The 12699-nt window shown below is 41.3% G+C and overlaps 2 protein-coding genes across 4 annotated transcripts in view; both read right to left on the reverse strand.

The window, feature by feature from the left end:
* Positions 1-12699, reverse strand: part of LOC126998856 (lysozyme-like) — a 92077-nt gene that overhangs the window by 45628 nt on the left and 33750 nt on the right. Inside the window, exons 3-4 of one of the 3 annotated variants that reach the window (XM_050861025.1) lie at positions 11746-11819; positions 7173-7316 (exon numbers count right to left, since the gene is read on the reverse strand). The exons of the other annotated variants lie outside the window; for them this stretch is intronic. Of the exons in view, the coding sequence (XP_050716982.1) occupies positions 7173-7316; positions 11746-11819 (218 nt within the window). Of the gene's footprint in view, positions 1-7172; positions 7317-11745; positions 11820-12699 lie in introns of those variants that run through there. 3 annotated transcript variants of the gene reach the window in all.
* LOC126998858 (lysozyme-like) overlaps positions 5902-12699 on the reverse strand; it is a 33483-nt gene continuing 26685 nt past the window's right edge. Inside the window, exon 4 of the mRNA XM_050861034.1 lies at positions 5902-6424. Coding sequence (XP_050716991.1) covers positions 6236-6424 — 189 coding nt within the window. The 3' untranslated portion in view covers positions 5902-6235. The remainder of the gene's footprint in view (positions 6425-12699) is intronic.

Raw genomic sequence — 12699 nt, forward strand, 5'->3', positions numbered from 1 at the left:
GTGTCAAGGCGAAGACTAGCGATAATCCGTCTTATTAGTGTTGGCCTTGCGGCTCAATACGTATTTCCTCGAGGAGTCAAGGGGGAGGGGCCGAGACAAAGGAAAAAAGAGCAGCCACTTGCACTCTACTCTAGCCAAACACTGAATACTACTATTTCTACTACTACTTTTTTTTTTACAGGAAAGGAAGCAGCTCAAGGGCATAAAAAAAGTGTAGAAAAAAGCCCTATACTACTGCTCCTACTACTACTACTACTACTACTATTACTACTACTACTACTACTACTACTACTACTACTACTACTACTACTACTACTACTACTACTACTACTACTACTACTACTATAAACTTCGGGGCTTACACGCACACATTTAGTAAGGCTTAAGTAGAGGTTGTCGACATTTATACAGGGAGTTTTATGAGACTACTTCGGTTTGATTGATTGATTGGGGAATTTATCGATGGCACATCAACTACCATGGTAGTATGGCAGCAACATCTCTTCCCTTATTCACCAGTCCCATAACCAACCCTTCCCCTATCCACCAGTCCCATAACCAACCCTTCCCCTATCCACCAGTCCCATCACCATCCCTTTCCCTATCCACCAGTCCCATCACCATCCCTTTCCCTATCCACCAGTCCCATAACCAACCCTTCCCCTATCCACCAGTCCCATCACCATCCCTTTCCCTATCCACCAGTCCCATCACCATCCCTTTCCCTATCCACCAGTCCCATCACCATCCCTTTCCCTATCCACCAGTCCCATCACCAACCCTTCCCCTCTCCACCAGTCCCATTACCAATCATTCCCCTATCCACCAGTCCCATCACCATCCCTTTCCCTATCCACCAGTCCCATCACCATCCTTTCCCCTATCCACCAGTCCCATCACCAACCCTTCCCCTCTCCACCAGTCCCATTACCAATCATTCCCCTATCCACCAGTCCGACTACCAACCCTTCCCCTATCCATCAGTCCAATTACCAGACCTTCCCCTATCCACCAGTCCCATTACCAACCTTTCCCTTCTCCACCAGTCCTATTACCAATCCTCCCCCTTTCCACCAGTCCCATTAAAAACCATTCCCCTATCCACAAGTCTCATTACCAATCCTTTCCCTATCCACCAGTCTAAATACCAACACTTCCCTTATCAACCAGTTCCATTACCAACCCTTCAGCAATCCATCACTCCCATTACCAACCCTTCCCCATTCCACCATTCCCATTACCAACCCATCCCCGCATCACCAGTCCCATTACCAACCCTTCCCCTCTCCACCAGTCCCATTACCAATCCTTCCCCTATCCACCAGTCCCATTACCAACCCTTCCCCTATCCACCAGTCACATTACCAACCCTTTCCCTTTCCACCAGTCCCATTACCAATCCTTCCCCTATCCACCAGTCCCATTACCAACCCTTCCTCTATCCACCAGTCCCATTACCAATCCTTCCCCTCTCATCCAGTCCCATTACCAATCTTTCTCCTATCCACCATTCCCGTTCCCAATATGTTCTCTATCCACCAGGCCCATTACCAACCCTTACCCTATGCACGAGTCCCATTACCAATCCTTCTCCTCTCCACTAGTCCCATTACCAACCCATCCCCTCTCCACCAGTCCCATTACCAATCCTTCCCCTATCCACCAGTTCCATTAATAAACCTTCCCCTATCCACCAGTCCCATTATCAACCCTTCCCCTCTCCACCATTCCCATTACCAAACCTTCCCCTATCCACCAGTCCCATTACCATCCCTTCCCCTATCCACCAATCCCATTACCAACCATTTCTCTATCCACCAGTCCCATTACCAACAATTCCTCTCTCCACCAGTCCCTTTACCAATCCTTCCCCTATCCACCATTACCATTACCAACCCTTCCCCTATCCACCAGTCCCATTACCAATCCTTCCCCTATCCACCAGTCCCATTACCCACCCTTCCCCTATCCACCAGTCCCATTACCAACCCTTCCCCTATCCACAAGTCCCATTACCAACCCTTCCCCTCTCCACCAGTCCCATTACCAATCCTTCCGCTATTCTCCAGTCCCATTACCAACCCATCCCCTATCCACCACTCCCATTAACAATCCAACCTGAGAACAAGAAACAACGGAAAAACAATTCAAGCAAAGCGATGCAATACCGACATCGGCAGGAGTTATTTCTCGAATAGAGTTGTTCGCCACTGGAACAGCCTTCCTGCAGAAGTGGTTAGCGCAGAGACCATCAATTCTCTCAAGAAACGCATTGATCGCCACTTTGCTGCATCGGGAGTGAACTGAACGTTCCCAAGAGTAGATACACAAGTGCTTTAATCCTTCCCTGCAAGCCACTCATATGGCAAACGGATTGATTGAATCACTGAACGCAGGCAGCCTAGTAATGAACCAACAGGCTTTCTGCTGCCTGCTAGTCCATGTTTCCATGTTTCCCCTATCAACCAGTCTCATTACCAACATTTCCCCTAATCACCAGTCCTATTACCAACCCTTCCCCTCTCGACCAATCCCATTGCCAATCCTTCCCCTATCAACCAGTCCCATTACCAACCCTTCCCCTATCCACCAGTCCCATTACCAATCGTTCCCCTATCCACCAGTCCCAATACCAACCCTTCCACTATCCACCAGTCCTATTACCGTCCCTTCCCCTCTCCACCAGTCCCATTACCAATCCTTCCTCTATCCACCAGTCCCATTACCAACCCTTCCCCTATCCACCAGTTCAATTACCAATCCTTCCCCTATCCACCAGTCTCATTACCAACCCTTCCCCTAATCACCAGTCCTATTACCAACCCTTCCCCTCTCAACCAGTCCCATTGCTAATCCTTCCCTTATCCACCAGTCCCATTACCAACCCTTCCCCTATCCACCAGTCCAATTACCAATCCTTCCGCTATCCACCAGTCCCATTACCAACCCTTCCCCTCTCCACCGGTTCCATTGCCAATCCTTCCCCTATCCAACAGTCCGATTACCAACCATTCTCCTATCCCCCAGTCCCATTACTAAACCTTCCCCTATCCACCACTCCCATTATCAACCCTTCCCCTCTCCACCAGTCCCAACACCAACCCTTCCCCTATCCACCAGTCCCATTACCATTCCTTCCCCTATCCACCAGTCCCATTACCAACCCTTCCCCTCTCCAGCAGTCCCATCACCAACCCTTCCCCTATCCATCAGTCCCATCACCAGCCTTTCCCCTATCCACCATTCCAAACACCAGCCCTTCCCCTATCCACCAATCCCATCACCAGCCCTTCCGCTATCCACCATTTCAAACACCAGCAGTTCCCCTATCCACCAGTCCCAACACCAGCACTTCCCCTCTCCACCCGTTCCATCACCATCCCTTTCCTTATCCACCATTCCCATTACCAAACCTTCCCCTATCCACCACTCCCATTACCAATCCTTCCCCTATCCACCAGTCCCATTAACAATCCATCCCCTATCCACTAGTCCCATTACCAACCCTTCCCCTATCCACCATTCCCATTACCAATCCTTCCCCTCTCCACCAGTCCCATTATCAATGCTTCCCCTCTCCACCAGTTCCATTACCAATCTTTCCTCTATCCACCAGTCCCATTACCAATCCTTCTCCTATCCACCAGTCCCATTACCAACCCTTCCCCTCTCTACCAGTCCCATTACCAACCCTTCCCCTATCCAGTAGTCCCATTACCAATCCTTACTCTATCCACCAGTCCCATTACTAATCCTTCCCCTATCCACCAGTCCCATTACCAAACCTTCACCTATCCATTAATGCCATTACCAACCCTTCCCCTCACCGACAGTTCCATTAAAAATCCTTCCCCTATCCACCAGTCCCATTACCAACACTTCCTCTCTCCTTCAGTTCCATTACCAACCCTTCCTCTCTCTACCAGTCCCATTACCAATCCTTCTCCTTTCCACCAGTCCCATTATCAACCCTTCCCCTATCTACCAGTTCCATTACCAACCCTTCCCTTCTCCACCAGTCCCATTACCAACCCTTCCCCTCTCAACCAGTCCCATTACCAATTATTCCCCTATCCATCATTCCCATTACCACCCTTTCTCCTATCCATCAGTCCCATTACCACCCTTTCTCCTATCCACTAGTCCCATTGCCAACCCTTCCCCTATCCACCAGTCCCATAACCAATCCTTCCCCTATCCACCAGTCCCATTACCAATCATTCCCCTATCCTCCAGTGCCTTTACCAACCTTTCCCCTATCCACCAGTCCCATTACCAATCCTTCCCCTATCCATCAGTCCCATTACATTATAGGAGGGAATCATCGGTGCCGCGGCCAGCCTCGCATCCTGGGCTCACCGGGCAGGAGGTGGTGTTGCTGCTCGGTAGAGTACAGACACTAATTAATAGCCATGATCGGTCATGTTACGAATTCTCTCTATTTCAGTCTGAAGAACTACACAACACTGGTCATTCGCTGAGTGGTTGATTTCAACCTTCTTGTATCTCACACAGTTTATGCATTTCTTCTCAGCCATGGTGCACTCCTGTGATTTATGATTGCCAGCGCATTTGAAACAATTTGGGGCGTCTCCATTGGTCTTGGCAGTACAGTTGGCCTCAAGATGGCCATATCTCTGACAATGATAGCATATAATTGCATGGTATCTGTCTCTCACTGTGTATATTCCCCATTCTAATTTTAGCTTGTCGTGATTCTTGTGAATCAGCTCTCTTACAGTTGGGTCACACCTCAAAATATAGTGCATCGTGTCGCCAGCTGCAGGCTTGCTAAAAAACAGCTCAATCATGTCCTCAACACCCCCAATGGCGTGTAAGAACTCATTGCGGTCTAAGATGGTCTCCTTTATTTTTTCCTTGGTCTCCTCTTTATGCACATTGCATATCATGATCTTTGGTTTCATCTTTCCAACACTCTTGGTATTAATTTGCTCAACAGACTTCAGTTTTTGAGCAGCCTCATCCCTTGTGTTCTCATTATCAAAGTTCATGACAATGTTACCTCTATTTGTGAATCATGAATCAGTTATTTGAATACCATTCAATGCCTGGGAGACTTCATCCTTCATGTCTGTTGCCTTCTTTTCCTATGTAGAAGCTTTTAAAACTACTAAGAGATTTTTCTTGACCATCTTGCCTCTCTTTGCCACCTCAGCCCAGCTAGATTCAGCATGCTCAGCACGTTTAAGCGTGTCACCAACTGATCCCAGCTCCTCCTGCACCTTCACAGCCCTTCATTCAACTTCATCCTTAACCACAGATATTTTCTTAGATAATTCTTGCTTGAATTCATCCATTTTTTCCACAATTTTGGTAGCCAGAGATGCTTTATGGAGGCATGGGTTGCACATCCAATTAATTTTAGGTATATTCTCCTGCTTAATTCCAGACAAATGAGCACACTTCACATGACACCATTTAGGGCACAAACAGCATCCAGTCCATTTCTCGCCTGTGAAATCTTTACAAACGTAACGGCCTTGGCTTTGCCAGCCATGTCGACACAGCACTTTCCACACGGCGCCAAACACAACACATCCGATCACGGCCACGACTACTCACTGACACCCCTTTTGATAAGACTCACTTGCTTTAGAACAGAAATATGTGTAAAAGTTCTGTTCAGTAAGTCATCAACAAGTAGTTAAAAATATTTGCCTAATGTTGCATCAATACTAAAAACTGCCGATGAAAGTGACACAAAAGTATTCACGTTTTAAATTAATTGCTTGTCTTTGACTGTGTGTTGACATGTGTTATATACTGATATTTCTCTTTCAAAAGTAATTATATATATATATATATATATATATATATATATATATATATATATATATATATATATATATATATATATATATATATATATATATATAATAGACCAAATATCTCAGAAAACACAGACACAGTGTGCACACAACAATGCTATGGTGACGTGGGAAGATTCATGACTGCGTTCAAAGCAATCAAAGATGCAAAGAAAAGCATGTAAGCATCAAAAGAATCAATAGGAAATAAATAAATTGTGAATGATGAAGCAGCATAAATAACAGTTTGAAGGGAAGGAGGGAGCTCATGAGGATGAATCATTATTATGAAATGCAATGCACAACAGTTTCAGATGGAAAACAAAATCACTTGAAAACCTGATCAACTGGTAACACAGAAGTGACAATGATCACCTCAGATCTCCTTGAAGAGACACAAAAGAAGATTAGCTAGCTTGAGGAGACTCCTTGGGCATTGCTGCTTGGACCACCTTCCAGCACGTGTTGAACCTCTCGAAGAAGGTCGTGCTGGTCATGGACGGGTCCTTGCAGGTGTAGCCTCCGAGTCTGTGCATGTAAGCATAGTCAATGCAGTCGATCTTCCCATCACCATTGCATCCGCCTTTCTTGGGGTCCTGTCGGGAGGAAGGAAAAAAATATCCTGAAAATTACCCTCTTGAAACTCTGGAAACTTATCTCAACAAATAAACTGTTTGTCATCATATGAAACCATTTAACGTAAAGGTTGTGATTTTATAGTATGTTAGTAATATAATATGGTTAGTTTGTTAATAAGTTAACTGAAGGGTGAAAAATTATCATCACAATTAGCATGCACAAGATGTTGAAGTGTTTGCAAGGTTTTAATGATTATCAAGCGAGGGAGCTGGTTGTCGTACACTGAACCAAGAGTGGAACGTACAGTATTTGACATGCTTGGTTCATATATAGTATGGCATGTTAATTCTCTTACCATGCGTTTCTGTCATTACAGTGAGGCTTGATCATCAGTAACTTTAACTCAAACAAGTGTATACCATTATGGAAGCTCACTGGTACCATTCACTTAAATATATGTTGCTCATGTTATGTATGCTCACATCTGCTATGTGAAACCAGACTAACAGTTATGCAGACCACTTTCCCCTCTCAGGTGTTTATTTTGTGTGGAATTAGTTGTCGTGTTTTTATTTGGTTGTGTTTCAAATGTGTAGTGAGATATTGTTTCTGTAATTCATTTTTGCATTTGGTTATGTGGAATTGTTTAGTTTGCTGTATAGACAACTTGCTGGGTTGTAATACAGAAGGCTATTTAAAACTGGGCACAAAATTTTTCTTAATGGTTGATTAGTGCAGGCAAGCGTGAGCAGCAACAGACACATACTAGAACACGGCGAGGCGGGCGGCACACTCCTCAAACTGGGCAGTGAAGCGGCCAGGGGGGAGGGGAGCGGCACAGGAAGTCTTGCCCAATTTATGAATCCTTACGTAATCTCTGCAGCTCACTACACCATCACCATCACAGTCCTTGATGGCAGAATAAATAATCAGCACGTTAATAAGTCATATCCAGATTACAGCAAAACAATTTAGCACTGTGCAAAACTGGGTCACTGGTGTAAGGCGGGGATCCAGTGTTGACCAAATATTTTAGAGAACTGAAATCACCAACATTTGGGCTTCTTTTAATGTAACTAAGGAAAGAAAATGTGTTGCATTAGCTAATTTAATTTCTTATTTCAGACTAACACATTTAAAATAACTATGCAGTCAGACTGGGTCGCCATAGTTTTTGTTGAACAGAGGTTCATTTGGGAACAATACGAGCTCTTGGAATCTTTTGAACATTTCCTAGTTTGCATAGGTGTAGAGAACCCTTCTCATTCCCTGTAAATTCAAACAATTATATATATATATATATATATATATATATATATATATATATATATATATATATATATATATATATATATATATATATATATCACCTTCATACAATAAAATGTGATTTTCATTGATTTTCTGGGTTTTGTTTACATCAATTTTTTAACATGTGATGCCCATTTTTGTATAGATGCCATCGTTATTCAGGGTTTGAGTGTTCTAAAATAAGACTTTCCATTTCTGCCTAAATCTTAAGCCAAATGACATAATGACAGTTCTTTCCTGATTTCCTGAAAGAAAAATATATATATATATATGACTATATATATATATATATATATATATATATATATATATATATATATATATATATATATATATATATATATATATATATATATATATATATATATATATATATATATATATATATATATATATATATATATATATATATATATATATATATATATATATATATATATATATATATATATATATATATATATATATATATATATATATATATATATATATATATATATATATATATATATATATATATATATATATATATATATATATATATATATATATATATATATATATATATATATATATATATATATATATATATATATATATATATATATATATATATATATATATATATATATATATATATATATATATATATATATATATATATATATATATATATATATATATATATCCCTCCTCTCTTTAACATTGACGGCAACACTGCCGTCTCATCTGTCTCTAAGGCTGAACTCTTCGCTCAAACTTTCTGTAAGAACTCCACCTTGGACGATTCTGGGCATATTCCTCCTACTCATCCCCCTTCTGTCTCCTTTATGCCTGTTATTAAGATTCTTCCTAATAATGTTTTCTATGCCCTCTCTGGCCTCAACTCTCAGAAGGCTAATGGACCTGATGGAGTGCCTCCTATTGTTCTTAAAAACTGTGCTTCTGTGCTGACACCCTGCCTGGTCAAACTCTTTCGTCTCTGTCTATCAACATCTATCTTTCCTTCCTGCTGGAAGTATGCCTTTGTACAGCCTGTGCTAAAGAAGGGTAACCGCTCCAATCCCTCAACCTACCGCTCAATAGCTTTACTTTCATGTCTATCTAAAGCTTTTGAATCAATCCTTAACCGGAAGATTCAAAAGCACCTTTTCACTTCTAATCTTCTATCTAATCGGCAGTATGGATTCCGCAAGAGGCGTTCTACTGGCGATCTTCTTGCTCTCTTAACTGACTCTTGATCATCCTCTCTTAGCAGTTTCGGTGAAACTTTCTCTGTTGCGCTAGACATATCGAAAGCCTTCGATAGAGTCTGGCACCAGTCTTTGCATTCTAAACTGCCCTCTTTCGGATTCTATCCCTCTCTCTGTTCCTTTATCTCCAGTTTCCTTTCCGGCCCTTCTATCTCTGCGGTGGTAGACGGCCACTGCTCTTCCCCTAAACCTATCAACAGTGGCGTTCCACAGGGCTCTGTCCTATCACCCACTCTCTTCCTGTTATTCCTCAATGATCTTCTTTCCATAACAAACTGTCCTGTCCACTCGTACGCCGACGACTCCACTCTGCATTATTCAACTTCTTTCAATAGAAGACCATCACAACAGGAAGTACACGACTCCAGATTGGAGGCTGCAGAATGTTTAACCTCAGACCTTGCTATCATTTCCGATTGGGGTAGAAGGAACCTTGTGTCCTTCAATGCCTCAAAAACTCAATTTCTCCACCTATCAACTCGACACAATCTTCCAAACACCTATCCCCTATTCTTCGACAACACGCAGCTGTCACCTTCTTCAACACTAAACATCCTCGGTCTATCCTTAACTCAAAATCTCAACTGTAAACTTCATATCTCCTCTCTCGCTAAATCAGCTTCCTCGAGGTTGGGCGTTCTGTATCGTCTCCGCCAGTTCTTCTCCCCCGCGCAGTTGCTATCCATATACAGGGGCCTTGTCCGCCCTCGTATGAAGTACTATGCATCTCACGTATGGGGAGGCTCCACCCACACAGCTCTTCTGGACAGAGTGGAGGCTAAGGCTCTTCGTCTCATCAGCTCTCCTCCTCCTACTGATAGTCTTCTACCTCTTAAATTCCGCCGGGATGTTGCCTCTCTTTCTATCTTCTATCGATATATCACGCTGACTGCTCTTCTGAACTTGCTAACTGCATGCCTCCCCCCCTCCCGCGACCCCGCTACACTCGACTTTCTACTCATGCTCATCCCTATACTGTCCAAACCCCTTATGCAAGAGTTAACCAGCATCTTCACTCTTTCATCCCTCACGCTGGTAAACTCTGGAACAATCTTCCTTCATCTGTATTTCCTCGTGCCTACGACTTGAACTCTTTCAAGAGGAGGGTATCAGGACATCTCTCCTCCTGTATTTGATCTTGTTTTCGGCCATCTCTTTTGTTTCTTTTTTTAGGAGCAGCGAGTAGCGGGCTTTTTTTATTATTGTTTTCTTTTTTAGTGTGCCCTCGAGCTGCCTCCTTTGTTGTAAAAAAAAATAAATAAATAAATATATATATATATATATATATATATATATATATATATATATATATATATATATAGATATATATATATATATATATATATATATATATATATATATATATATATATATATATATATATATATATATATATATATATATATATATATATATATATATATATATATATATATATATATATATATATATATATATATATATATATATATATATATATATATATATATAATGTAATACTAAATACATATTAGCTGTTACTGATATATACTATTATATTCAAGGGCCGGGTTTGGCTCACGAGTCGCCAGTTCAATAGTCCTGTTAGGCTGCTACGATGGCTACTCTGCCCAAAAAAATCTTTGTCTGCCCAAATGCAGCCCCCTCCCCCAGCCCCCCTGGCTCATACACTTATATTAGTCGGGTGAATTTGCTGTGAAAATATATTGCACGTATATCAGATTCATAAAGCTTAACACTTGAATAGCTTACAGATACGTTAGGGTAACTGTTCATCATGATTAGTCATCATCTTTAGCAGCCCCATTACGCGTAAAGAGGATAGCACTCAAATTTCCTGTTGAACAAGAAAGACAAGAAAACGCCAGAATCAAAGGAGAGATTGACCAGTAAAATGGACCACTCTTGTGTCCAGACCCTTAGAAATAAATACATGCAAATCATCACTAGCACCATCACAGACTACCAAGCTCTGTATAGTGGTTCTCAAGCTAAAAAAAATGCATTTCCTTGATTTTTTCATTCTACCTCACAAACTTCCTTCTCGTCTTATCCCTTGCATCCGATCCATGTGCAGCAACCTTCCTTTGCTATGTCCCTACCCGCCTTCACTGCCAACTTTGCTGCAGGAGGTCCTTGTCAACACCCTTTCCACCTTCTCACTAGCACCGTACCACCTCGGCACATTTTTATATTTCAATCCTCACACAGTTCTTGTCTTTTGTATTCCTCCAACACCCTCTCATTTCTTATTCTACTAATCCTTCACACCCTGATAAATGTTTCTAAGCTCAAGCCAGGGGTTATGTATCAACACTTAATATGTAAAGATCAGTATGAGCATAGAGCTTAGATACACTAGCATGATGATGAAAATCGGTTGATTGTTTAGAACCATTTTGCATACATTGAAATTTTATGAAGAATATGCTCAATTAAAATCTGTCATAAAAAAATTGTGCATTGTTTCTAAAGTGTTATTGTGCAGTAATATGATGTCATCTGTTATGATATGGGTCAATAAGTATTCTTTTTTTTAGCATTGCACTACAATTGTCACAGTGATGCTGTTTCATTTCACACCTCCAGTGAGTATTTCTGAAGCAATATAAAGCAGTACTTGTAGCCTAGCAGTCACAGTGGCCGGCACTACACCACTCCTTGTTATGCGTCTTGTGGCAGTCTTGCCTTGATCATGACTCACGGTTAACTAGCTCTCGTTAGTCTCTGGCAAGACATGAGAACAACAAAGCAGAAAAAAAGAGCCTTCTTACCTTGCCAAACTTGTTCATGTACTGTTTGACAATCTTTTCAGAGCAGTACCGGTCTGTGGCACAGTGCTCAAAGGCTGGAATGAAAATAAAACTGTTATTAAGTCTGAGTTGAAATAATGATGTTCTTCGTTCTTGTACTGATGTACAGATACAACCCCTCCTCCCCCTTTGTACGTAGAAGTGTGCACTAAGGCTACCAATGGATATGAAATATATATATATATATATATATATATATATATATATATATATATATATATATATATATATATATATATATATATATATATATATCACACAAAGGAACACAAAGACACACACAGGAAGAACAAACAACAGCAGACCTGCTGGTCCTTACGAGGCTGTTTGTGACAAGCTACACTAACTATCTAATGAAAGGTGGAAGATGAAGGACAGCAAAGGCGAAGGCTCCTCCCCCCCCCCCATCCCTCCAGCCAAAGCTGGCAAGAAAGGAAAAAGAACCATGCAGCATGGAAAAACTGCATGGAAATTATGTAGGAAAGAGGAAAGAACTACCATTACTGCTACCACTAACCGGGCGGTAAAAGCGGACAAGGACACCAGTATTCGAAAGAACGTAACGTTATTGCGACAATGAGTAATATCTTAGTTGCTGGATGGATTCAAAATACTTCTCTAGTCTATTTTTGAAGGCCGTAACTGTTGTACTATCAAGGACATCACAGGGAAGAGAGTTCCAAACATTAACAACTCGATTGAAGAAGAAGTGTTTAGCTTCGTGCGACGAGAATCTTTTACCACTTATCTTCAAATTGTGATTTCTTCTTGTTCTATTTGATCGATCAATTGTAAAGTAATCTTCCGCATTAATATCACTGAATCCTTTAAACATTTTAAACACTTCTATTAAATCGCCTCGCATTCTTCGTTTTGATAGGCTGAATAAATTTACTTCTTTAAGCCTTTGTTCAT

Source organism: Eriocheir sinensis, chromosome 15, assembly GCF_024679095.1.
Source record: "Eriocheir sinensis breed Jianghai 21 chromosome 15, ASM2467909v1, whole genome shotgun sequence".
Classification (NCBI taxonomy): domain Eukaryota; kingdom Metazoa; phylum Arthropoda; class Malacostraca; order Decapoda; family Varunidae; genus Eriocheir; species Eriocheir sinensis.